This window comes from Dromiciops gliroides, chromosome 1 (genome assembly GCF_019393635.1).
Source record: "Dromiciops gliroides isolate mDroGli1 chromosome 1, mDroGli1.pri, whole genome shotgun sequence".
NCBI classification, from domain to species: domain Eukaryota; kingdom Metazoa; phylum Chordata; class Mammalia; order Microbiotheria; family Microbiotheriidae; genus Dromiciops; species Dromiciops gliroides.
In genome coordinates, this window is record NC_057861.1 from 410,467,693 (window position 1) to 410,493,971 (window position 26,279).

Here is a 26,279-nt window from a genome sequence, read left to right on the forward strand (position 1 = left end):
TTCTCCCAATTAAGCTTATTTCTAGTGATCTTGATGGGTATTCTATTGTCGTTACCAAAATTTAGAAAAAATAATTCCATGGTTAAAGTAAAATTAGGTGTTCACAAACACAATCCAATGAATTTAGAATTAAAATTGAAATAATCATCCAAATACTGGTTTATAAATAAAGGGGAAAATAACAATTATTGTAAAGTATCTTACCAGAGCATCTGTTAAATCCAATACTGTTTCTAATTGGGCAGTGATCACATAGAGTAAATTACAATATACTGATACTTCATGTTACAATAACTTTTTTTTTCTTCTGATGAATTTAGGTTCCTTAAAAAAAAAAAAAGCCCAGGGGTAGCTAGGTGGCACAGTGGATAAAGCACCGACCCTGGATTCAGGACTCCCTGAGTTCAAATCTGGCCTCAGACACTTGACACTTAACTAGCTGTGTGACCCTGGGCAAGTCACTTAACCCTCACTGCCCTGGAAAAAAAAAAGGCCCATATTGGGACAGCTAGGTGGTGCAGTGGATAAAGCACTGGCCAAGGATTCAGGAGGACCTGAGTTCAAATCCGGCCTCAGACACCTGATACTTAACTAGCTTGTGTGACTTAACCACAATTGCCTCGCCAAAAAAACCCCAAACCCAAAAAACAGTGGGGGGGGGGGGGGAGAAGGCCATGCCATATAATTTTCTTTCTTTTTTTTTTTTTTTTGGGTGAGGCAATTGGGGTTAAGTGACTCGACCAGGGTCACACAGCCGGTAAGTGTTAAGTGTCTGAGGCCGGTTTTGAACTCAGGTATTCCTGACTCCAGGGCCGGTGCTCTATCCATTGCACCATCTAGCTGCCCCTGCCATATAATTTTCATCCATAAGGATCTCCTTTTTTCTTTTTGGCAGGGCAATGAGGGTTAAGTGACTTGCCCAGGGTCACACAGCTAGCAAGTGTCAAGTGTCAGAGGCAGATCATAGGATCAAGAAGGAATCTTAGAAATCAATGAATCCAACCCCCTCATTTTACAGATGAGAGAAGTGATCTAACGACAGGTTAAATAACTTAACTAACATCACATTAGTAGCAAGGGGTAGGACGAGGTTTTGGGTGTCTGGAAAATCTTTGATCCTCTGGAAATGCCCACAGGTTATAGCATAGGGAATGGGGGAGGGTTAGTGAAACAGTAGCTGCCAAAGGAACAGTTAACTTCCAACTAATAAACAGGTCAAATTATTTAGATTTAATTTAGACTAGATTGGTATTAATTAAATTTATAGACCCCTGAACAAGAAATAACTAAATGCAGTGTGAGAAATATTTTCCTGGTTTGTCACATGGGGACCAATTTTTAATTGGGGAGTGTTAGCTAAGTGGCTCGCCACAATATTGGGGCAAGGAAGGAGACTCGCAGCCTCCCTCAAAACAGTACAGGATTTATTTTAACAAGAATGAAATTAAAAAAAAGAAGCACAAACAGGATTAGTAGGATCAAGGGAAAGGAAATAAAATGGGGAAAGGAAAATTATACAACCTGAAAAAATAACACCGCCCAGGAATCAGCTGAGAATACTCAGAAGAACTCCTGTTGCCGTCCAGCCTCCAGCTAGAATGCCCAATTCTCTTCCCCCAATCCCAGAAACCCCACAGCCCCCAGTCAATTGGATGGCCACTCTGACAGTCACATGATTGCCCTCACTAGGCTTCCAATCATTGTAATTTTGCCAGGCCCATATAGGCGTCGAGTGGTGATGATGTGGGGTGCTAGCGCCATGGCAACGGCTACAACCAATGGGTGGAGCACCGTGCTGTTTGCAGAGCCCCAGGCCAGTGTGCTCTACGGCATAAAAACCTCAAATAACAATTAATTCTTTACAGTCATAAAGATGAATAATTGAATCAGCTCTTTAGGTCACATGTAAAATTTCAGTTACATACACCAGTGAGGCCCTAATACTCTTTCCTATGCTATTTCTTAGGTTCTAACAAGTGAACTTTTTGACTTAACTTCCTTGGAACTAGGCTTCTGTGTCATTTTCCAGCATTTCCAAATGCTACCGCTACATGCATATCCTACCCCTTTTCACCTCCTCATTATGTGTTATCTTCCTCCATTAGAATGTAAATTCCTTGAGGGCAGGAACTATTTGACTTGCTTACATTTGTATCCTCAACACTTAGCACAGTGCCTGGCACATAATAAGCACTCCAATGTTCTATCTAATTGACCTGCCTACATACATATCTCTCAAGGTACCTCTAGAGTAGGTGAGATGAGATTAGGTGAAGAGATGAGAACATCTGTGGGATGCTTCACAGGAGCAACATAGGAATTTGATCGTTTTGTAGAAAACATATGACCTCAGGCATCAGGGGCCCTACAATCTGGGAGTCTTTAGTATCTGGGATACAATGAAGCCCAAAGAGGGAAGGATGATATAAAAGGGCAATAGGAAGCAGACAAGCGACTATTGCCAAATTAGAAAAGGTTCTCAATTTTTTGATCAACCTTTTTTTCAGCTCTCTTGCTCCAGTAATAATACAGATCCAACACATTAGATGTAGTTCATGTATATTGTTCCACATGATCCTAGGATTAGGCAAATAGTAACAAAAGCATGATCTTTCATGGTTCCTGGCAGTGATATTTTTTTTCTTTGAAAATCTGATTAATTCCATCATGAAATCATTCAGGAGGACATGAAAAACCCAATTTTTCATTCATACTGTGAAATTGCAGAGGCACTGCCAAAATATAGTTCTGTACCTTGGCACAGGACCCCAACCACTTTTCCGTATGTCACTGCCAGAATGTAGGGGAGGAAGAAAATGTCCAGTATAAATAAAGAGGCCCCCCCCCCCCCCGTGCCAAAGCTTGTGAAACAGCCACAGATGTGGTCCTCTAGAGGATCCATCAACTTCTGTTGAGAGAGGATGGGAAATTAAGATGGCAAGAGTAGGACTATTTTCTGAAGAAATTTCAAAGTCCAGCATATACTTTTTCTCAACCTGGAAAAATGCACTGGGAACAATTGTCCTCACTGATAAAGCATTCATATGGAGCAGTTAGCAAAGAAAGGCATACCCAAAAGTTAGTTGCATCAATCCTGGGGATCACATATTAAAGTTTGTAAGTGTTTTACATATATTATTGCATTTTATCCTTACAAAAAAGCTTGTGAGGAAAGTACTTCAGTTATTACTATTCCCATTTTACAAATGAGAAAACTGAAGCTCAGAAAGGTAAGTGATTTACTTGTTCCATGTCAGTCAGCTTGTAAGTGAAACCAGTTCTCTCCTGACTCTAGTAAGGGAGACTTTCTATTATTCCATGTGGCTAGATCCTTGACCCAACCATTGCTTAGCACACTGGAGAAGTGTGGCAAAAATTAAATTACTGATTGATATATTTTATTGACAGGTACTATTAGACATTTTGAGTTAATGGTTACACATGAACTTATTTACAGATCTGTGAAATATCTCACATTTTTAAAAAAAATACCATTTTCTTTTCCCTCCAATTACAGGATCTCACATTCTTTTAAGCAAAGGTGATGATCCTTTTAAATATTCCTTTAAACAAAAATGAGGCTTAACATAGATTCAGAACTTTACCTAAGCCATTAAAAGGTTTTACTTTAAACATGTACCAGATTATCGCTTTTAGAGAAACCCTGAGATAGCTTTATTTAGATTCGCCCAAACTCTAAAATGATAGGCCATAAGAAACCACTTAATCCAGTTATAGAATTTGGCATTCAAAATTCCATTAATTCATTAATTTCCATGGGAGAATATATTTTACCCCAAATTGAATGTAGGTCTTTGATTTTGGGACAAGGAACTCTCAAATTGTTATGTATGTTTTTTTGGCTCCATCTATGTTTCAGGAGGGAACTTTAGGGAAAAAAGATAAGAAGTTAATTAGAAGTATTTCTAATTAAGGAGGATAAATCCTATGATCATATAAATTTCTTGTCTAATTGTTTCCTTAAGAAATTTGCAATGACACATGTATATGAGGTACTTGTAAAACAATGGTTTAAGTATGATAAATTATTTAATTTAAGCTAAAATTGACAAGTGACAGACATATCTGTAGCTGAATCAGAAAAGGGCAAGAGTGGTTGGTCTGTCCATTTGATTAAGATCATCACAAAAATATGACAGGAGCTGGACCAATTTTGGGGTTTCTAGAACAAGGAGTTTCTAGAACATGGAGTTGTGCCACGGACAATTGTATGGCCCAAATGTTTTTTAAGTTATGTTTATAAAATATGATCTCAGCCCATAACCAAAAAGCCTCCAAACCCATTGAATAAGGAAAATATCAAACACTAACATTAACCACTAACATTTTCCTTTAAGAATATATAGACCTATTAAAGGAAGCTAAGAAATGTTCAGAGTAGAAACATCTTTAACTTTCTGAAGTTGATTAAAGTACTTGCTATGATTAACCTGAAAGTATTCCCTGATGACATTTTCAAAAGAGAGAATTCTAGGAAGGACGGACCACTGCTCTGACCCAACATGGGGCCTCTTAAAATATTTTATTAATAATTTAAGAAAGGCTTTTAAATGTCAAGTATCCATTATTTTAAAGAGTAGAGCTAAATAAAGCCAAATTAAAGTGCCTTTACTGTTAATGGGGTTAAGGTTTTATTTTTTTCAGAGGTTCTAAAGTAAATGAGTTCTATGTCTTGGATGAAATGAACTAAAGTCCAACTTTTAAAAATTTACCTTTCAAATCATATTGATTTTCAATGGTTTCCTGCAGTCCATTGATCACATTCTGCAAAGCAGTACATTCTAAAAAATAAAAGTGAAAAAATTCATTTGTAAACATTTAAACTTACTTTTGGCAACTATTTTGTTGCAATGTTTAAGAAAGAATATCTTAAGTGAAAATATTAACTACTTAATAAAAAAGCTATGTATCTCAAAGAAAATTATATATAAATGAATAAAAGACATAGTTGTTAGCCATGCATATTCTAGTATTAAGGCATGGGCTTTCTTTTGAAAAAAAATTCAATTTTATTTTATTTCCAGTTTCAAATTTGCTCTTTCTTCCTTCCCCCTGTACTGTCCACTGAGAAGGCAGCAAAAATAAAATCCATGGGGCAGCTAGGTGGTGTAGTGGATAGAGCACCAGCCCTGGATTCAGGAGGATCTGAGTTCAAATCCGGCCTCTGACACTTGCCAATTTACTAGCTGTGTGACCCTGGGCAAGTCACTTAATCCCAATTGCCTCACCAAAGAAAAAAAAATTCCATTAAAACATGTATATATGTGCAAATTTTTTCCATATTAGCCATATTCCCTGCCCCACCCACATATCCAAACCAAAAAAAGAAAAAGAAATAGAAGAAAATTTGCTTTAATCTATACTCTGAATCCATCAGTTCTCTTTCTGGAGGTGGGTAGCATATTTCATCATGAGTCCTTTGGAACTGTGATTGGTCCTTGTGTTGATGAGTTACTAAGCATTTCAAAGTTCATTATCTTTACAATGCGTAATGCACTTTACATTAGTTCATGTAAGTCTTCCTAGGTTTTTATGAAACCACTTCATTCTTCATTCCTTATAGCACAATAGTATTCCATTAGTCATATACCAAAACTTGCTCTGTCATTCTCCAACTGATGAACATACCCTCAAATTTCCAATTCTTTGATACTTCAAAAAGAGCTGCTATAAATGTTTTTATATCATAAAACCATAACACTTCTGAGGCATACAGTAACAGGGTTAGTTTATAATGACACTACCTCAGTTTATAATGCTAAAAACTTCAAAACAGAAAATAACTTTTGGTATGTTTAAAAGACTAATATAAAAAGAATTTCACCTTTAAGTCTATGGCTTAGTAAATAGTGAATATACACTGAAGCGCTGGCTTCTATAAATCCATAGCCCAGTTTGTGAGTATGCCCAGTTTGGGGAGAAAATCATACTTTATACCTTAAATGAGGTGAAGCCCTACATATAATCAGTATATACTACCATAAAGCAAGTCAATAATGTGAATGCTTTGCAACAACAAAGAGCCCCCACAATGCAACTATTGCTATTATTTATCTTTTTTCCATAGGAATAAGGGTTGGTCTCATCTTCCTGATGTTCCCAGGAACCAAAGTGTTAGTTGCCAACTATATACCTAGGCAGATAGATGCCTTAGTAGATAGAGCACTAGGTAGAGTTAGCAAGACTGAAGTTCAAATTTGGCCTCAGGTATTTATTAGCTAGGTGGTCCTGAGCAAGTCAGTTATCTTCCATCTGCTTTAGTTTCTCATCTGTAAAATGGGGATAATAATAGCATCCACCTCCCAGGGTTGTTGTGAGGTTTAAATGAGATATTTTGTCAAGCACTTAGCACAATGCCCAGGAGATAGCTGATGCTTAATCAATATTGATTTCCTTTCTTCCCTCCTCCTTCCTTTCCTTCTTTCTTTGTCAATTTATTCCCCTAATTTAAAGGCTTATATACTTTTTTAAGGTGAGGCTCCAGCAGCTCATATGGAAACTACTGGTTATACGGCAAGTGACTCAGTTCTGGACTAGAGAATAATCAAGTGCAGAGGCAGAATACTGGAAAAGTATAGTATTTTAGTGTTTCAAAATGTGTAATTTTAGTACATGAACACAAGATGGACCTCCTGTAATGCATGATACTGTAATATAAACTCACACAGTTCTACGTGCTTCTTTAAAAAGCTACACTACAAGAAGAACACAAATTAAAGTACAGCATAATTCAGGATATAAGAATTATAGCTTTTTTTCTTTGTAAATCTTAATCTCTATAGTTTTTAGGGTCCAAGTGCTCTTCTTGAGCCAATATCAGATCAAACTAAACAACGAATATGTGTTGCCCTGATTGAATGGGTTAGTAACCCAGTAATTACTTTGGAATGAGAAAATAAACAAATTCCAAACTAAGGGATCATTATACTAAATTCCTAACCAGTGTCTTGTATTTTAAGTATTGGGACTTTATGTTTTCAGTAGTTTTTCAATCCTGTCTGATTTTTCATGACCCCATTTGGGGTTTTCTTGGCAGAGATACTAGAGTGGTTTACTATTTCCTTCTGCAGCTCATTTTACAGATGAGGAATGGAGGCAAACAGGGTTAAGTGACTTGTCCAGGGTCACACAGCTAGTAAGTGTCTGAGGCCACATTTGAACTCAGGAAGATGAGTCTTCCTGACTCCAGGCCCAGCACTCTATCTACTGTGCCACCAGCTGTCCTAGTCAAGGTATAATTCAAACACTATAAAATCTTACAATGTTTCTCTCTCTCTCACACACACACACACACACATACGCACACACGTGCGTGCGCACATTTTGTTTGACTTAATTCTGTTTCTTAATCCTTATATCACTTCTCTTAGACGCCTTACTTCATGAATTCTTGGTCATTCTATCAGTGCTCTGCCTCATGAGCATAGGGACAATTTGATGCTGCCCATACATAATTTTTGACATTAAGCAGTAGTTTCCCCATAAAATTTCCTAGATAATCCAACTCCTCACTAATCTTTTGCTGAACAGAATTACAGGGAGATGGAAAAGACTTAAATCCCAATTCTCCTCCACCTGTCTTCATGCCCTGGAAATGTACACCTATGGTTGTATACCTAAGGACTAGAAAAGCTGGTAAAAGAAAACCGTGATCCTACCGGCATATTAGACCTATATTCTCAAATATCTATGATAGCACCAGGACATTTGCTTTACTTCTGTTTGATTTTTGTCATTATATCTCTACAAGTAGCACAGTGCCTGGCACATAGTAGGCATTTAATAAATACATATATTGATAGCTTGTTGATGCATGCTCTCTCAGGTAACCACTTGACAGATTCTCCTTTAATAGGTCTTCCTGTAACCATTTTAGTATCTGTTGGATTTGAACTGGTTGTTTCTAATACAACATTTCTGATAAAAGAAAGGCAACCACTGACTTCCTGCTAAGATGGCTACCTGAACTGGAAGCTGGTCGCTTTAGTTCCCTGACCAATACCACCAAAATCCTGAAATTTGCATCAGACTAAACAATGATAAAAAACTAATGAGAAACTACAAGTAATTGCACAAAAGACCAATTTGAACTGCACAAGAAGTCAACACAAAGTCCATAGGTAAGAAGAAATGGTGCTCCCCAAGCAATGTGAGATTCAGTGAGATAGGATCATGTAGCCTGAAGACAGCAAGAGCAGAGGGCGCTCTTGAGAAATCTCCCATGATCTGAAAACTTCTGGGTGGGATCCTTGAAAATCCTCCTTCTGTGCTGTTTCCAGCACTGGGCAGGGACCAGCATGGTGCCTAACAGGTGGTGCTGCAGTATTCAGACCAATGCAGCCCAAGACCAGGGGCTTTGAGGTCCCTGACAGTCTGTCCTGAGATGTTAGAGAGGGTCCTGAAGATATAGTGCTCCAAACCTTGAAAATCTAGTAGAGTCTAACCCTGGGAGGTGGTGGTCAGTGTAGAAACCGAGGTTCTATTCTGAAGGTTTGAAGAAGGGAAAAGGGAAAGTAAAAGATAAAGAGTATTTTACCCTAAAGATGTCATCATGGGGCAGTAGGTGACATAGTGGACAAAGCACCCACACTGGACCCAGGCGGACCTGGGCCCAAATCCAGCTCCAGACACAAGACACTCACCCACTGCTCGACTCTGGGCATGTCACCCAACTCCGACCATAATAATTTTTTCCCCCTTTTTTGGTGAGGCAATTGGGGTTAAGTGACTTGCCCAGGGTCACACAGCTAGTAAGTGTTAAATGTCTGAGGCCAGATTTGAACTCAGGTCCTCCTGAATCCAGGGCTGGTGCTCTATCCACTGCGCCACCTAGCTGCCCCCATAATAATTTTAAAAACTGGCATGGAAGAGGGCCTGGCAGATCTCAAACAATACTACAAAGTAGTAATCATCAAAACTATTCAATACTTGTTCAAAAATAGAAAAATTAATCAGTGGAACAGATTAGGTCTTTAAGACCCCCAAATAATTGATAAATTGATAGCAGAATGTCCAATAAAATCAAGGATTGCAACTCTTGGGATAAGTACTCTATCTCATTATTTTTACAAAAACTTCTAGGAAAAGTGGAAAGCAGTGTGGTAAAAATTTGGGTTAGATCAGAGTTTCATTTCATATTTTTAATAAACTCTAAATGGATACTTGACCTAGATATAAAAGGTTGTCATATACATGTAACTTGTATATGACATATTGTCTTCCCTATTAGAATATAAGTTCCTCATGAATAGTTAATTTTATTCCTTGATCTTGTGTTTCTAACATATAGTAAGCAATTAATAACTACTTGTTGATTGATTAATCAGTCACAACTTTGGAAGATTGATAAGGAAGCCTATTTCTTACCTCTTGGCAGAGATGTGATGCAGTGAAAGATTTGTAGACCTAGCTAATGCACAGATTTGTTTTGTTTAATTTTACTAATCTATTTTAAGGGGGAGCTTTTTAAAAATGGGGCATGGACGAAAATTTAGGGATGGGGGTAGGAAAATTTTGATAGTGATACTAAAAAAGAAAGGAAGAAAAGAGTATCAATGAAACATTTAAAATACACAGAATACAAGAGAGAAAAGTTTAGAAGGGTACAGAGACAAGCAGTGTGGGAACTACCATGTTGAATTTAATATACATTTGAAAAAACAGTTTCTAAGTATGGAGTTTCACAGTGTCATATGCAGTCTTCTTTTTCCATTCTTCTTTATATAATGAAATTTTTGTGCCTGTTGATGTTGGCCAAATTTATAATGATAAAAAAGAAAAAAGTAAAAAGCAGTGTTTGCTACTTCCAATCTCATTTGTATAACCATGTTTAGAAATCCTAAATAGTTACTTTACCAGTTTTTAACTCAAGTTTTGCAGCAGCAAATGAAAAACTCCTATAGGTATCTTGGTCCCAAAAAAACAGATGGAAAGGAAACTTTTCACCTGAGCAGAAATAAGTGAGCTGGTAACTAATGGACTTGATTAGTGTGGCAAAATCCCAAAATAATATCGTGCTTAACTTGATATACACTAGCATTGGGAGTTTAGCATAGATGTTAGCAAAAATGAAAAATATATTATTAAACCTATAACTTCAATACTTAAAGCATTTGACTTTCTTTCTTTTCTTTTCTTTTGGTGGGGCAATGAGGGTTAAGTGACTTGCCCAGGGTCACACAGCTAGTAAGTGTCAAGTGTCTGGAGCCAGATTTGAACTCAGGCCCTCCTGAATCCAGGGCCAGTGCTTTATCCACTGCACCACCTAGCTGCCCAGCATTTGACTTTCTTAAAGCACAGGCCCAAACAACCACATTCTCCCCATGTTCCCATCCCAGTCTCCATCAATAAATTCCAGCAGCTCCTTGTTGCCTCCTAGATCAAATACAAAATTGTTTGGTATTCAAACCCCTTCAGAAATCAGCTCCTCTCTACCTTTCTAGTCTTCTTATACATCATTCCTTGCCATGTAGTCTTCAATGCAAGAATACCAGCCTTCTGGCTGTTGTGTGAACATGATGGTCCATCACCCTGGCTCAGCATTCTCTCTGGCTGCCCCCCATGCTTAGAATGTTCTCTTCCCCATCTCTACTTACTGGCTTCCTTTAAGCCCCAAGTAAAATCCCATCTTCTACTGGATGCCTTTCTCAACATCATTAAGTTCTAGGGTCTTAGCTCTTTTAATTATTTCCAAGTTATCTTGAATACAGCTTATTTGTCCATATTTCCTTATTGTCTCCCCTATTAAGCTGTGACCTCTTTTTTTTTTCTTTCGTTTTTTTTGTTTTTTGTTTTTAGTGAGGCAATTGGGGTTAAGTGACTTGCCCAGGGTCACACAGCTAGTAAGTGTTAAGTGTCTGAGGCCGCATTTGAACTCAGGTCCTCCTGACTCCAGGGTCGGTATTCTATCCACTGCGCCACCTAGCTGCCCCAGCTGTGACCTCTTTGAGGGCAGGGATTGGTTTTTTTTCCCCGTATATTTGGAACCTAGTGCTTAGCACAATGTCTGGCACATAGCAGGTACTAAATAAAGGTTTACTGACTATTACTGATTGTTGACTTTGACTCTCTCTTTAAAGAGGAAAAGGAAGTAACATATATAGGCATATATGGGAAGTAGGTTTTTGTTTGTTTTACTCTGGTTAGTTTCCCCCTTATTAATAGTAAAAAAATCTTTTTAGAAACATCAAAAGGATTATATACTCATTTCTTTTGGAATGTGCCAACAAAAGCTAGAAATCTAGGTGGTTGAAAGGGAAGCAGGCAGATAAATCCCTAGAGGAAAAGGAATAAGTGGAAAATAAATCTCACTTGATGCAGGTTGGTTAGAATGGGTCCCTTCCCTTAGAAAAAGAAGGGTCACAGGTAGACCAAAATAGTTAGAATAGTAAATGGGTCTGAAAGTGCAGCCCCTGATACCAAAGGGAATCTACCAATTCCATTGTTTATCCTTATCTAACATATTCATGATTGGTATATCAAAGGAACCTAGAGTCCCCTTACCCTAGATAGGTATACAATCGCAGCTTATTTTGGCTACCTCTGTGCAAAACCACATAGACCCTAAACCCCTCAGGCCATTTCAAATCTGAGAAGCAATGTTCTGAGTTACAATTATATGCATGGCTTCATTTACCAGAACTGGACCAAGATTGGGGCCCAAAGGTAGCGAAGAGGTAGAAACATATGTCTTGTTGCAACTTTTTATTAGTGGTTTGTTTATTTTAATAAATCCTGTCATTATACCAGAATTGCATGTGACAGTTTCTGTTCCCTGAGATCTAGAACCAGTTAATCATCTCATATCTCATTTTTTGCCCCAGATAGCTTGATTATCTCATTTCTTTATCAACTTAATTATGCATTACTCTAGGCTGTTTCCAAAAATCGTGTCCATATTCAAAGTATGAATACTGACTAACAATTATGATATTCAAGAGAATATATTATGGGCTCTAAAGACAATTTCAAAAATGAAGTTCCAAAAATATTTTGAGCAGTAGTGGCATCACTGGAATAATGTATAACTTCCAAAAATGAATACCCTAAAGGGGACTTCAATCATATGGACATACAAATACCAGCAAGTTTGCAAAAAAGTTAGTCCTGTTATTTTATATTCACTCCTTAACAAAAATCCTAGACATGAGTGATTTCAATATATGAAGTCCATTTCATATATACTTTGTGTTACACGCTTCTATTTATAAATCTTTCAGTGCTAATGCTTCTGGTTCATATTTATCTTGTGGTCCACCATAGCTCCCTGATCTTCTCTCATTACAAAGTTATATCTGAGCCATGTACAGTACAGTACTTAGCCTTTAATACTCTATTTGGTTATCAACAAATTTAATAAATGTTTTTCATAAAGAATTTTCTTATGGAAACAACTAATTTCTTACCTTCTTTAACAGAGTTCTCTTTGTTTTGCATAAATTTTAGCAAAGAGTTATTCTTTTCCAACTGAATATCTAATTTATTGTTCTTTGAGCTGAGTTCTGATATTCTCTATGGAAAAAGATAATGTATTTAACTTAATGACAAGCCAAAACTATATTTTAACTATTTTTACCTTAAGCAAGATGCTTATTGGGGTTTTCAGAAATGATAATTTGATATTAAATACTAAATAGTGAAAGGACTATGTAAAGCCTAGTGTATATGTTCTAAAGCTGACTAGACTGTCAATATTTATACAACCTAGTTACCAAAGCCATGTTCTTCCCTTTTTTATCTCTAGCACTTAAGATAATACAGGCTGTCTTTAGCAAACACAAATTTCTAGGAAAATCAATACAAAAATGGGCAGTTTTGAATTTCAACAATGATAGAAGGAAAAGTATGAAAATAGAAAGAGAAAGGAAAGATGAGAAGGAAAAGGAGAATGGGAAATGAAAACAACCACAGAGTTATGTACCTGGAAGGACCTAGTCTAACTTGTTCCCTCACCATTTTATAGATGAGAAAAATGAGGCTTAGGGAAATTAAAATATTCTCCCTAGGTCACATAGCTAGTTAGTGCAGATCTTGTGTTGGATTTCATGCCTCTACTCTCTTGGTGTTTTTTCCCCTCTATTCTCTTAATCTGTGTTCTTTCTATTAAATCACCTAGCCTTCCTAGGAAATAAAAAATGGAAAGAATAAGTTAATGTAGAGTCAGATGGAAAGAAGGCTGAAAGGTTGGTCTTAAAGAATTCCTTGGGGAAGCTAGGTGGCACAACGGATAAAGCACTGGACTTGGATTCAGGAGGACCTGAGTTCAAATTCGGCCTCAGATACTTGACACTTACTAGTTGTGTGACCCTGGGCAAATCACTTAACCCTCATTGCCTTGCCCCCCACAAATTCCTTACCTGACCAATGCCTGAGTTCAAGTACATTTAAAGCTTGTGTCAATTCCTTTTCTATATTTTGTTTATCACATCCATTTTCCTCTTTCCTTTCCACACTCCCTTCTCCATCTGCTCCACAGTTCCCTTTTTATCCTTTAATCTAAATACCACCACTTGATATTTCTACTTACCTTTTCTATTTGTGAGAAGTCATTTATAAGTTTGTCAAGATTCACCATGCTTATTTTTTTCACACTTGTTTCACCAGTTTCATTCATATTTCTAGAAAAAACAACAATATTTAATACAAAAGAATAAAACACCATAAAAAAGAAACCCTACTCTCCTATTAGCACATTACTAGTACATATTAATTGATCAGATGAGCTGTTACCTCAGGAGCCCTTGGAGTGGAAGGAAAGGAAAAAGAGGTGGTCAGGCAAGCCTTGATCATGATAACTCATAATTATACTACATTGTTAGGTTTGCTTTTATTATTCAGATTTTTTCCTTTTTTATTATTAACTTAGCAATCAACACAAATATTTCAATATACAAAGAACAAAAAAGCGAATTGCATATGAAAATGTACTTGTACAGAGAGTTAAAAACTTAAATTTAACAAGGTAGTAACAAAATTACATTGTGTCGTCTCCTGAATTTTTTTCCTTCTGTCTTTAATGCTTTATTGCTCCTAGCTTTCCATTCATTCATTCATTCATTCACTTACTAACTTTTTAATTTGTTCATTTATTCATTCATCATCTCTATAACAACACACCCAAATGGGATCCTTTAGGGTGCCTTGCTGCTTTAACTACTATGGCTTCCTTGCTTTATAGGTGGTGATTGATCTGCAGTTGATGGGGACAGCTGGCTCCTTCTCTAAAGGAATTGCTTCCCAGGATGGTGACTAGGTTAGAAGCAGGACCAATGGGAACAGCTATTTTAAAGGATCTTAGGTTTAGGATCTTTGGTTATCTCTATCCAGGTCTTAGGTGGTCAAGGTGGTAGTGATGGTGGTTTGACTCCCCTGGTACAAGCTGTTTCCTGACTTTCCCTTAGGACCTTTGAGAATAGCAGTGTCCTCTAGACCACTGGGTCTGTTTTCTGCCCAACCCATGCAGCCATCGATAAGGAGAGAAATCATTGTGGAGAAGAGGCCTACCCTTCCTTGGCACTACCACCAACTGCTGACCAACTGTCACCTGAACAGGCAGATAAGTCCAAGGGTCCTGAAAGTGGCAGCATTCCACAGACCATCCATCTTGCATTTAGTGCAGATCTCACAGTCATCATTCTGGGAAGCAACCTCTGTGGAAACACATCCTGGCAACTGCTTCTGTGGGTGCTGCAACCATAGTTAAGAACCAGAAAAGAAAAGTCCTTCCTACCAACTCCTTGGCACCCGTCAAATGGTTCAACATCAGTGAGCATGCAGCCACGGCTCTCCTCTTGTTCCCCACAAAGGCAGAAATCACAACTGTTTTGAGACAGGCTGGGTCAGATTCTAGATCAGGCATCTATCTATCCATGTCATATGCAGGTCAGGCAATCTATGTTAGATGGTTATCTAAATCACATGCTAGATTTTTTTCTTGGAGTCACCTATGCTGAGCATATTTCTTAATTTCTCGACAATTTTTTCATTTTTCATTTTGGTGGTCTTTTTCTTTTTGTCTGAAGATATGGAAACATTATCAATGTTAGACTCACCAGCTGATTCAGCAATAGGATTAATCTCTTATCATTGTCTTCTGTCAGTGCTGCTCAAATTTCTAAGCCTTTTGCATTCAAGGCTGGAATTTATGAGGGGAAGACATCTTTCTCAAGATAGGAAAAGCTTAAATACTTGTTTGTCTGTGATGTAATCAAAGAACTTGAGAACATCCACCACAGTCTAGCAGTTCAATTTTTGTCCTACCTTAGTGATACTTGAAGTCTGAAGCAATGGAGTCCCCTGTTCCAGAATTCCAGTGAATTCTTCAGTAGAGTATCCAAGCCAATATGGACACTGTGTTAAAAAAAAGATGTCGGGAGAAATTTTTAGTCATTCCTTTCCTTTTCTTGTTATTTCCTGTGCCTGAGAATATGGAAAGGATTTTATGCCAAGCCTTTTCTCTGGACAGAGGGCAAAAGTATCAAACTGTAGATGCCTAAGAAAAAGTCATTGCCTCTAATGCTAAGAACTATAGTGTTTGAACACATGTGAGGCACTGGTGGCTTGTATTCTAGTTCTCCATGATGGGATGGTGAATCAGAATGATTATACAAAGCCCCAGCCACTAAAGAGTCCCCACCTCATACAGGTCATCTTGTTCTTCCTTTGGCCAGACCATGCCAACCCTCTACTCAAAAAAATCTTGTGACTCCCTATCACTTTCTTTTTTTTTTTTTGAGGGGGGGGGCAATTAGGGTTAAGTGACTTGCCCAGGGTCACACAGCTAGTTAATTGTCAAGTGTCTGAGGCCAGATTTGAACTCAGGTACTCCTGAATCCAGGACTGATCCTTTATCCACTATGCCAACTAGCTGCCCCTCAGGAGTATTCTTAAAATAGGAAAGACAGCAATATCCCAGTTATACTTTGGTTCATAGGAGAATGACTCAAAAGAAATAAGTGAAACATTTTGTTACCATCTTTTTAAAACAACTATACAAGAAAAGAAACTTGATCTTTTAATATTACCTTTTTTCTTTTTAAAAATAAATGCTTTATTGATACCCCTTTTTAAAAAATCACTATCACATTCCTGTCCCATCTCCCAACCCTTCTCCACACAAAGGGGGGAAAAAAGAACCTTCTCTGGTGACAAAATGTATAGTTAAGCCAAAAACAAAAAATCAACACACAGACCATGTGTGATTGATGTATCTCTTATTCAACAACTACAGTTCGCCACCTTTTTGTTTTGTTTTGTTTTTAGTGACGCAATTGGGGTTAAGTGACTTGCCCAGGGTCACACAGCTAGTAAGTGTTAAGTGTCTGAGGCCAGATTTAAACTCAGGTACTCCTGACTCCAGGGCCGGTGCTCTATCCACTGCGCCACCTAGCTGCCCCTTGCCACCTTTTTAGTGAGAAGAAGGAGGCATGCTTTACTGAAAGTCCTCTGAAATCATGACTGGTTATTGTCTGATGACAGTTCTGAAGTCTTTAGATATTGTTTTCTTTTACTTTGTCATAGATATAATGTAAATGATCCTGATCTGCTTAATTTATTCTGAACCAGTTCCTATTGTCTTCCCAGGTTTCTCTGAATTTTTAGTATCTGACATTTCTTACTGGGAAGTAATATTTTATTATATGAATATACCACAATTTGTTCAGCCATTCCCCAAGCAATGACTATGATTTTGTTCTTAGTTCTTTTTTAAAATGGTCCTGTTTCTTGTTTGAGTCATTTTATTAATGCCTTTAATTAACTAGACTTTAAGAACTTTAATTCCTAGGCGATAAGCAAGAAAGAAAGTGAAAGAGGAAGGAAGGAGGAAGGGAAGGAAGGAAGGGAGAAATTCTTCACTTTTGGTGGAAGTTTATGTCTTTTATTTACCTTTTCTCTCTCAACTCAGGGGAAGTCTTATGCTAGGAAACTTAAAACCAGTTTCCCAAAATCTCTAACAGGTTTAAATTATAAAACTATGTGGGATTATATGGGATGGGAGAGACAAGAGATAAGAGAAGCACTTAATGTCAGGATTTCTTTTTACTTTATGAGCTCATTGAAGAGAAGAAAAGTTCAAGATGTGGAAGAAATAGGAATTACATATGTTTGAATAAGACAATTTAAATTTCCTTTCATAAATTTTTTTTGTCTTTGTAAGAAATCTGTGTTGGAAGGGACCTTAGACTAGATGGACGTCTAGTTAAATCAGTACCTGATCAAGATTCCCCTCTATAACATATCTGACAAATGCAAACACACTTTGCTTGAAGACTTCTAGTGGAGAAACTTGACCAGATGACAGTGAGATGTTCTAACTATAGCTCCTTACCCCAAAACCAGAAATGGGCCATAAAATGATGATAAGAAAGGGGAAAAAATTCCAATAAAAGAATTATTGCTGCCTGTTGGAGCCACATTAGCTCAATTTCCCAGTGACTATGCAGTTACTTTTGCCTCTCCATTTGGTAGTAAGCAGGCCAGAGCCCACCCTCACCCCTGAGTGAGGCAAGGCAAGGCAAAGACCTTCCTCCTGGTCTCAGCTGCCTTGCTTCTTTCAAGTTGCGAGAAACCCCATTTAAAAATTTCTGGGACTCAGTGTTGCAGAAGTATCAAAGGTCTTTATTTACATTCCGGCACGAATGGGCCAGGTCGCTAATGGAAATGGCGGTGATTGTGGGACTCGGGAACCCTTTTATCTCTTAATCCAGCTGGCCCCTCCCTTCTTTCTCAGTTAGAATCTTCAGCCAAGACACCAAACGCTAGCCAATCAGAATGCAGTATAGTCAAAGGGGCAGTCCCCTAAACTCCTCCCTTCTTGGTCAAGGGGGCAGCTCTCTAAACTCTCCCCCCCCCCACTTGACCCTTCTCCCAGCTGAAATTAACCTCCCAGACATTAACTGTTCCCCAGACAACTTCAATCAGCTTTTGGGGGGAGGGGGCATATTTTCCCACACAAGTCTTGGCTAAAAATGGACCTTCTGAATGAAACCTTTCCAAATCTCCCTTAATGTTACTGCTTCCTCAGAGATTATCTCCAATATATTCTATATATATCTTGTTTTGCACAGAGCTGTTTGTGTGTTGTCTCCCCATTCAATTGTAAACTCTTTGAGGGTAGAAGCAAGAAAAATGTCTAGAGAATCAGTGAAGTATTCAGTATAGATAACAGCCTCAAAATGTGGTAGGATAAAATAGAAATCCACAAAAAATTATTTGCATTTAAAGATATTAATAAAAATAAGAGGAAATGACTCAGCCAGGGTTTCATGATATAATCTAAATTAATTACAAGATATGGTGCTTTAACAAACTAAGGAGTTATTTCATAGAAGTAGGAAAAATAGTATCAAAATGTATAGAAATAAAAGGTCAAGAATTTCAAGGGAACAACTAAAAAACTAAAAAGTAGAACTTAAGGAGAAAAGTATACATTTCAACCTATAAGACTGTCATCATGAAAACTATTTCATTCTGGGGGCAGCAACACCACCAAACCTAAGACTGAAGACAGTAGGAGGCTGATGCTGAGAAATCTAACAATATGTAATGAAAAACTCCCTTACCCTCTAAGTTGATGAAGCTAATATATTGACTTAGCAAAGGCAACCTGATAACTCTCTATACAAGGAAGCCTTCAGAACAAAAACCAATTTCCAAGCAGAGAATTCATTCAAATCATTTAAGATAACACTTAAAACAAAAATCTAGCACTTTAACACTGATGAAAAAGGGCAGCTGTGTCTGCCAGTAATTAGTGCTGAAAATCTGTCAGTACTTCAAACTGACTAGTCGTCCAATCCCTCAAAGCACTGATGAATGCACTCCCCACCTCTCAGCATGACCACCCACTTTGGGTTGACCAAGCTGAAGAAAGCTTTAAAAGCCATAAAAAATTCCATAAGAACTCTGAAGAGTTTGTAAAGAAATATGTAGAAAAGCAGCAGTGGATGAAAATATTCCATGATTAATTCAAATAAGTGTGACAGGACACCCAGTGAAATGCATTTCAAATCCTCTGCAAGACTGGAAAACTGACAAGTGCTACTACCTAGTGCTGTTACCTTATGGGAGGTATTAACTTTGGACAGTTTTCTTCATCAAAATGGTTGAGATAAACCTGTAAATAAGTGATCAAAACCCAAGATGTTCTCATTTGGCTTTGTGTTAAAAATAAGTTTCAATTTCTCTGAAAGGATGGTATGTTCTTTTTTTGCCCAAATTTGTCCCAAATCATTCATTTCTCTTCAGCACACACTCCTTTATCTGTACTCCACTTTGATGGTCCTACTTTATTGCAATCATTTTGTTTTTATTCAGATTCACTTAGCCAGCCCTCACCTCTCCACCATCTCCAGTTTTGCATAACTAAATGCCTATTACAAATCTTAAATCAGACATCCTATAGACATTTAAACTCAACATACCCCAAACTGAATTCATTATCCTCCCTCCTTCCCCCCAACCCCTCCCTTTTTCTTAATTTCTCTGCTACTGTCAAGGATACCACTATCCTCTCAAACACCCAGGCTTGAAAGCTAGGTGTCATCCTTGACTCCTCACTCTCTCATGCCTTATACCTAATCTGTTGCTGAGGCCTATCAATTTCACCTTTGTGACATCTCCTGAATAGGCCTCCTTTTCTTTTCTCACACTCCCACCACGCCTCATACCTGGATTATCTCAATAGCCTGCTGGATGGTTTCCCTGTCACAAGTCTTTCCCCACTCCAAACCATCTTCCGCTAAGCTGCTAAGTGAGCTTCCTAAAGCATAGGTCTGACTGAGTCACCCCTTCCAAATTCCCCCAACCTGCACAAATACACTCTCAATAACTCCAGTGCCTTTCTAAAGGCCTCAGAAATCAATTAAAAATTATCTTTCCCAGCCAAAGCCTTCCATAATCTGGCCTCCCCTTCTTTTTCAGTCTTCCCACACCTTACACTACTTGGCCTCCTCCAGGCTGGTGGCAATTTCAGAGAAGAGAGCAGGGCATACAAAGAGAGTGTTCTGAAAGGGACAGTATTATTGGGGTGTAAAGTGATGGGAGTGGGCAGTGTAAGAAACAAATAACGTTTTATATATGTGTGTATGTATGTGTATATACACAGATGCATGTATTTATATATGTGTGCTCATATATACATACATGTATTTATGTATGTACACACATATTTAAAGCATCAAGGTGGTTCAGGAGAAAGAAAGCTGGATTCCTCCCTCATAAAGAACTGTGAGCTCTTTGTGAGATTGTCTTTTGCCTTTGTATGTATGCCCAGCATTTAGCACACTACCTGGAGCATAGTAGGTCCTAAATAAATATTTATTGACTGATAGGACTTGAAATCAGGAAGACCTGAGTTTGAATCTAGCCTTAAACCCTTACTAGTTTTAAAACTCTCGGTAAATCACCTCAGCCTCAGTTTTTTCACTTGCAAAATAAAGCTAGTAACAGTATTGGGGGCTGCTGTGGGAAGCTGTAAAATGAGCTGTGAAGCCTGGAGTCGGGAAGACCTGAGTTCAAAGTCTGCCTAAGATACATACTGGCTATGAGACCCTAGACAAGTCATTTAACCTCTATTTGTCTGATTTCCTCATCTGTAAAATGGGGATAATCACAGCACCTACTTTGCAGGGTTGTTGTGAGTATCAAATGATAGAATAGTTGTAAAATGCTTAGCAGTTCCTGGCATACAGTAGGCACTATATACATGCTAGTTATTATTAATTTCCCTTAGCAGGGTTGTGATGAGCAAATGAAGTAACAGTTGTAAAATGCTCAGCAAGGTGCCTGGCAAGCAAAAGGCACTGAATAAATGCCAATTATTATCATGATTACTATTAGCAGGATAAGCCTCCGTAAAGCCTAAGGGGTTATATAAATAAATATATGATTACTAATTTTTAAAGGGCTTCGTGTTGGAGGGGAGGGGGCACCCACGGCCCCCTCCAGCACCTCTAAGGGGGTGGGGGTGGGGTCCTCCCACGAGGGGCCTATCATGACGTCATCACACGTCGTACCCGTAATTCCCAGTTCTGGCCTCTAGGGCCAAGCAGAACCGGCCGACTTGAGCTCGGACCTCTAGGGCGGAGGCCCCTGGAGTTTTCCCTTCTCCTTAATAAACATCCTCAATCGCTTTAGGGGCCCCCTCTGCCGCCAGGGTCCCCCCACCCGTCACCTGATATTCTTTCTTTACCTGTAGAAGGATGCCCTCACCAGCTTCTCCCGCATAGCCCGCCTAGGTCTCCCCTGTCCTGGGTCCGGCCTCGCTCTGAGATTGCCGGCCTCCCTAAAACAGGTTCCGGAATCACTTGGTTCCGCACCCCCTGCCCTTCCCCACCCCCATCCTTTCTTGCTCCTTCTCCCACTACTCTGCCAGTTCTTCCTCTCTTAGGAGCCGTAAACTTAAAGCTCAACATAATCTACTCCAATTCCCTCCATGGAGGTGAACTGACCCGTCTGTGGTCATCCAGGTCAATAAGAGGTAAGAGCCAGAGCTCAGACCCCAGGGTCAGTGATAGCATGGTGCTGTTTTATCTGTATGACCCCGGGAGGAAAGTCTTTTTACTTCTTCTGTAAAATGGGCTAGAGGGATCTCCAAGGGCTCTTCTAGCTCAAAACCCAAGACCCCTTGACTCCAAATCCTGTGGGCTTTATGCAGGACCACTCTGCCTAACCAGCCTTGGCTTTCTTCACCCCCATGTTTTTCTCCCACTTTGTCTCAATTCTTATATAGTGCCTTCAGGGCATCTACCAGGGTGCTTTGCAGAAAGCAATTACTTTGTTCAGCCTGTATTGTTTATGACATGATGGATGAGACTCCTTATTTTCCATTATAGTTGAAGGTTTCAGTGATTTATTTTGTTAATGATATTTCATATTATTTTTGAATACCTAAAATGTTTTAACTTGTTTTAGACCATCAGAATAAATCAAATGAAAGAATCCTGGGTTTTCTTAATCTATGCTGTGCTGTAGTTGAAGGGCAGCTGGGTGGCATGGTGGATAGAGTGCCAGGCCTGGAGTCAGGATGACTCATTTTCCTGAGTTCACATCTGACTTTAGACACTAACTAGCTGGGCAAGTCACTTAACCCTGTTTGCCTCAGTTTCCTCATTGTTAAAATGAGCTAGAGAAGTAAATAGCTGCGAGAATTGGAATGACACCCCCTGCTGGGAGGGACATTGTGAGCTCTGGCCTGAAAAGAAACCATAAGACTTTAGTGTCTGGAAGTGACTTTTTCTGGGGTTTTGAAGGTCAGATCAGCATCAGGAAGTGATGTTTGCCACCTGTGGCTCCTGTCAATCAGAGCTACCAACCAATTAGCTTGGAGCTATGCATGTGTTTGTGGATGGCCCTGTTTCCTATTTCACAGGAGGCTTCTGGGAGGAGTGAGGCCTCTTGTTTCAGAACCTTGGCTTGGCGAGAAGGCAGATGCTGGGCTCTCTTAGATAGTTAGATGAAGTTTGCTTTTTACCTATCTCTCTCTCTCTCTCTCTTCACTAACTTCTGATGTACTTTAATAAATACTTAAAAGTCCAAACTCTTGCTAAAGCTTCTAATTTAAGGCGACCACTCATTAGATTTTAGACATCATGGCTAGAATTTTAGGCCCTTACATACCAACCATTCCACTGTCTTTGCCAAGAAAACCGCAAAGGGGATCACAAAGAGTTTGATATAACAACAACCAAAAACCTACCCCAAACTAGTGGATAAGTCTAAGATGGATTGGTACTTTAAAAGTCCACTCAAAAGTTCAGATCTTGCCTTTTATACTTGACCAGCTATGTGACTCGGAATGCCACTCAAATGCTTTTGAGGCTCATTTCAGTCTTTCAGTCATGGCTGACTCTCTGTGACATCATTTGGGGTTTTCTTTTTTCTTTTCTTTTCTTTTTTTTGGGGGGGTGTGTTTCTTAGTAAAGATACTACAGTGATTTGCCTTTTCCTTCTCCAGCTCATTTTACAGATGAAAAAACTGAGGCAAAGAGTGTTAAGTGGCTTTGCCAGGGTGACACGGCTGATAAGCGTCTGGGGCCACATTTGAACTCAAGAAGATGAGTCTTGCTGACTCCAGGCCCAGTACTCTCTCCACTTGTGCTACCTAGCTGCTCTTTCTGAGGCTCAGTTTCCTTTATTTCCAAATAAGGGGGCTAGAGCAGGGTTTCTTACTTCTTCCACATGTGACTCCTTTTTGACCTAGAAATTTTTATGTGACCCCAGGTATATAAGTATATAAATAGGTATATATAACTTTTTACTGTTGACAAATTTTTCACAACTCCCACATTCATGGGGTCTTGACCCACAGTTTAAGAAGCTTTGGGTTGGACCATGTGGCTTCTGAGGTATTTTCCAACTCTAAATCTACAATCCTATAAAACAAGACAGTTGACCTCTGAGTGATATGAAGGACTCCTCCCAGCTCTATGATTTTATTCCACTTCTGATTCCATGCTCCTTTTCTTTTCTTTTCGAAGGGGAAGAGGAGTTGGAAAGTTTCTCTGTGTCTTTGGTGGTTCCATATAGCATCATTTTCCAACAGTAAGGGAACTTACAACTGTAGTAATAATTTGATGTACTGACAAAAATTCTTTGTTATTTGAGTGTTTTATTATTTTCTAGTTACATGTAGAAATAGTTTTCAACATTTGTTTTTATAAGATTTCTAGTTTCAAATTTTTCTCCTTCCCTCCCCTCCCCCCTACCCGAGACAGCAAGTAGTCTGATACATGTTATATCTGTACAATCACACTAAACATATCTCCGCATTAGCCATGCTGTGAAAGCAGAATCAGAGCAACAGGGAAAAACCTTGAAAAAAGAAAACAACAAAAAAGTAGAAATAGTATGGTTCAATCTGCATCTAGATTCCACAGTTCTTTTTTTTTTTTTTTTTTTGGATTTGGAGAGTATTTTCCATCATGAGTCCTTTGGAACTGTCCTAGACCACAGACCCTTGTATTGCTGAGAAGAATCAAGTCTATCACAGTTGATCAACACACAATGTTGTTGATACTGTGTACAATGTTCTCCTGGTTCTGCTCATCTCACTCAGCATCAGTTCATGTGAGTCCTTCCAGATTTCTCTGAACTCCGCTTGCTCATTATGTTTTTTGTTATTTGAAAAGCAGTATGGTCCATTGTGTAGGATTCCAGATTTCTAGATCCTGCTTATCAGGACTCTTAGCCAAAATGTTTTTCTTTGTCTGTAGACTGAAGGAGTTGGATTAGCTAACCCTTAAGGCCCCTTATGGCTCTAATATTCTAAGTTTTTATTCTAACTCTAAAATAATAAGGCTGTATCTAACTAGCGACAACAACAAAAGTATTTGCCAACCTTCCTTTAATAATCTTTATTGATTTCACAGAGCTGGTGTGTTGCTCTTGTGTATATCCATGTATTTTTATTAGATTTTTTGAAATGTTCTGTCTCCACTTCTTATTGGTAGGAGAAAAGCACAGAAGCGTCCAGGGTGGCCCTTACAATTGGTTGTTTTAATTTATCAGAGATCCATGAATCTTCTCATGTGGCTCAGATTACCCTAAACTTCCATAAGAAGCCTCTCCTTGTTGCTGCACTCAAACCTAATTTTCAGTCACCTGATCTGATCACCTTGTAGCAAAGCAGGGGTACTGTGCTCTTTCTCCTCTGTCCCCTCTGACACCTTGTACCCTTTCATGCACCACACATTGCCTTGTATTCTAGTTATTCCTCTACTTATTTCTGCTAACAGGATCTAAAACTCCTTGGGAATAGGGGTGGAATCTTTTTCCTTTTTGTTTTCCCCACAGTGGATAACACAATACCTTGTGTGGGGTGGGTATTCAAATGAATGAGGCAAAAGCAAACCAAGAAAAATTTTGTCTTCTGGCAGATGTATTCTGGTTTAGATTGTGCCACAAATTTCTCTTCCAGTTTTGTTTATGAATGTCAGCATTTTGAATGACCCCCCCACCCCCACCCCCCGCAGTGGTTTCAAACTGTGTGTGTCAACCAGAAACCACATTAGTTCTTTGCCGTTTCAGCTACTGAGGAGAAAGTCTTTAACACAACTGTATTAACTGTGTGCCTTCTCCATCTCTACTCTTCCCCCCACTCCCCAATCAAACACCAAGGAGTTGGAAAACAGAAGGGACACATTGAATGTTTACTTGGAAGTTGCTGTCTGGGAAACTACAAGAGGAAAATTTATTAAATTTCTATGATAGAGTGAGTCTAAAGGAAAGAGTACCAGAATATATTACAGTCTACCTGGATTTGGAGCAGATGCTCATCCGTATCCTAATGGATCCTATTAGAATGCAGGGATTTTATAGGGGGAACCCCCTGATACTATTAGTAGTTACTGATTTGTTGGAATAAGAATCTTTTTTTAACATAAAGGTTTTTTATTATTTTCTAGCTACTTGTAGAGATAGTTTTGAACATTTGTTCCTATAAGATTTCTAGTCCCAAATTTTTCTTCCTCCCTCCCTTTCCTCCCCCCCTCCCCAAGACAGAAAGCAATCTGATATAGATTATATATGTACAATCACATTAAACATATTTCTGCATTAGTCATGTTGTGAAAGAAGAATCAGAACAAAAGGGAAAAACCTCAAAAAAGAAAACAAAAAACATCCCCAAAGTATAAGCGGTATGGTTCAATCTGCATTCATAATCCGCATTCTTTTTTTCTGGATGTGGAGAACATTTTCCATTATGAGTTCTCTGGAATTGTCTTGGATCATTGTATTGCTGAGAAGAGCCAAGTCTATCACAGTTGATCATTGCATAATCTTGCTGTTACTATGTACAATGTTCTCCTGATTCTGCTCACTTCACTCAGCATCAGTCCACTTAAGTCTTTCCAAGTGTTTCTGAAATCTGCCTGCTTATCATTTCTTACAGCACAATAGTATTTCATTACATTCATATACCACACCTTGTTCAGCCATTCCCCAATTGATGGACATTCCCTCAATTTCCAGTTCTTTGCCATGGAATAAGAATCTTACTTGAAGAGGCCCATTAACTTGCTCAGGCAACTGGGTTGAAATCAGTGTACTTAGCTGGTTAATTAAGACAATATCTATCTTATTACCAGTGACTTAGGAAGTGAAATCCAATCTATTACCTTGAATATTATAATTTTTTTCTGCCACCATAGCACAGTCATGGAGTCCATTTAATAGCAAATTCCATTAACACCAGTCCAGCTCATCTCATGAATCATCTGTTCCCATTAGACTTTTTGCCCATTGTCATCCACAAAAGC

The 26,279-nt window shown here is 38.6% G+C and overlaps 1 protein-coding gene across 1 annotated transcript in view; it reads right to left on the reverse strand.

The window, feature by feature from the left end:
- CCDC152 (coiled-coil domain containing 152) overlaps positions 1-13,633 on the reverse strand; it is a 56,244-nt gene extending 42,611 nt beyond the window's left edge. The window contains exons 1-3 of the mRNA XM_043979277.1: positions 13,547-13,633; positions 12,426-12,531; positions 4,734-4,802 (exon numbers count right to left, since the gene is read on the reverse strand). Of these exons, the coding sequence (XP_043835212.1) occupies positions 4,734-4,802; positions 12,426-12,531; positions 13,547-13,633 (262 nt within the window). The remainder of the gene's footprint in view (positions 1-4,733; positions 4,803-12,425; positions 12,532-13,546) is intronic.
- Between the last annotated feature and the right edge of the window lie 12,646 nt (positions 13,634-26,279).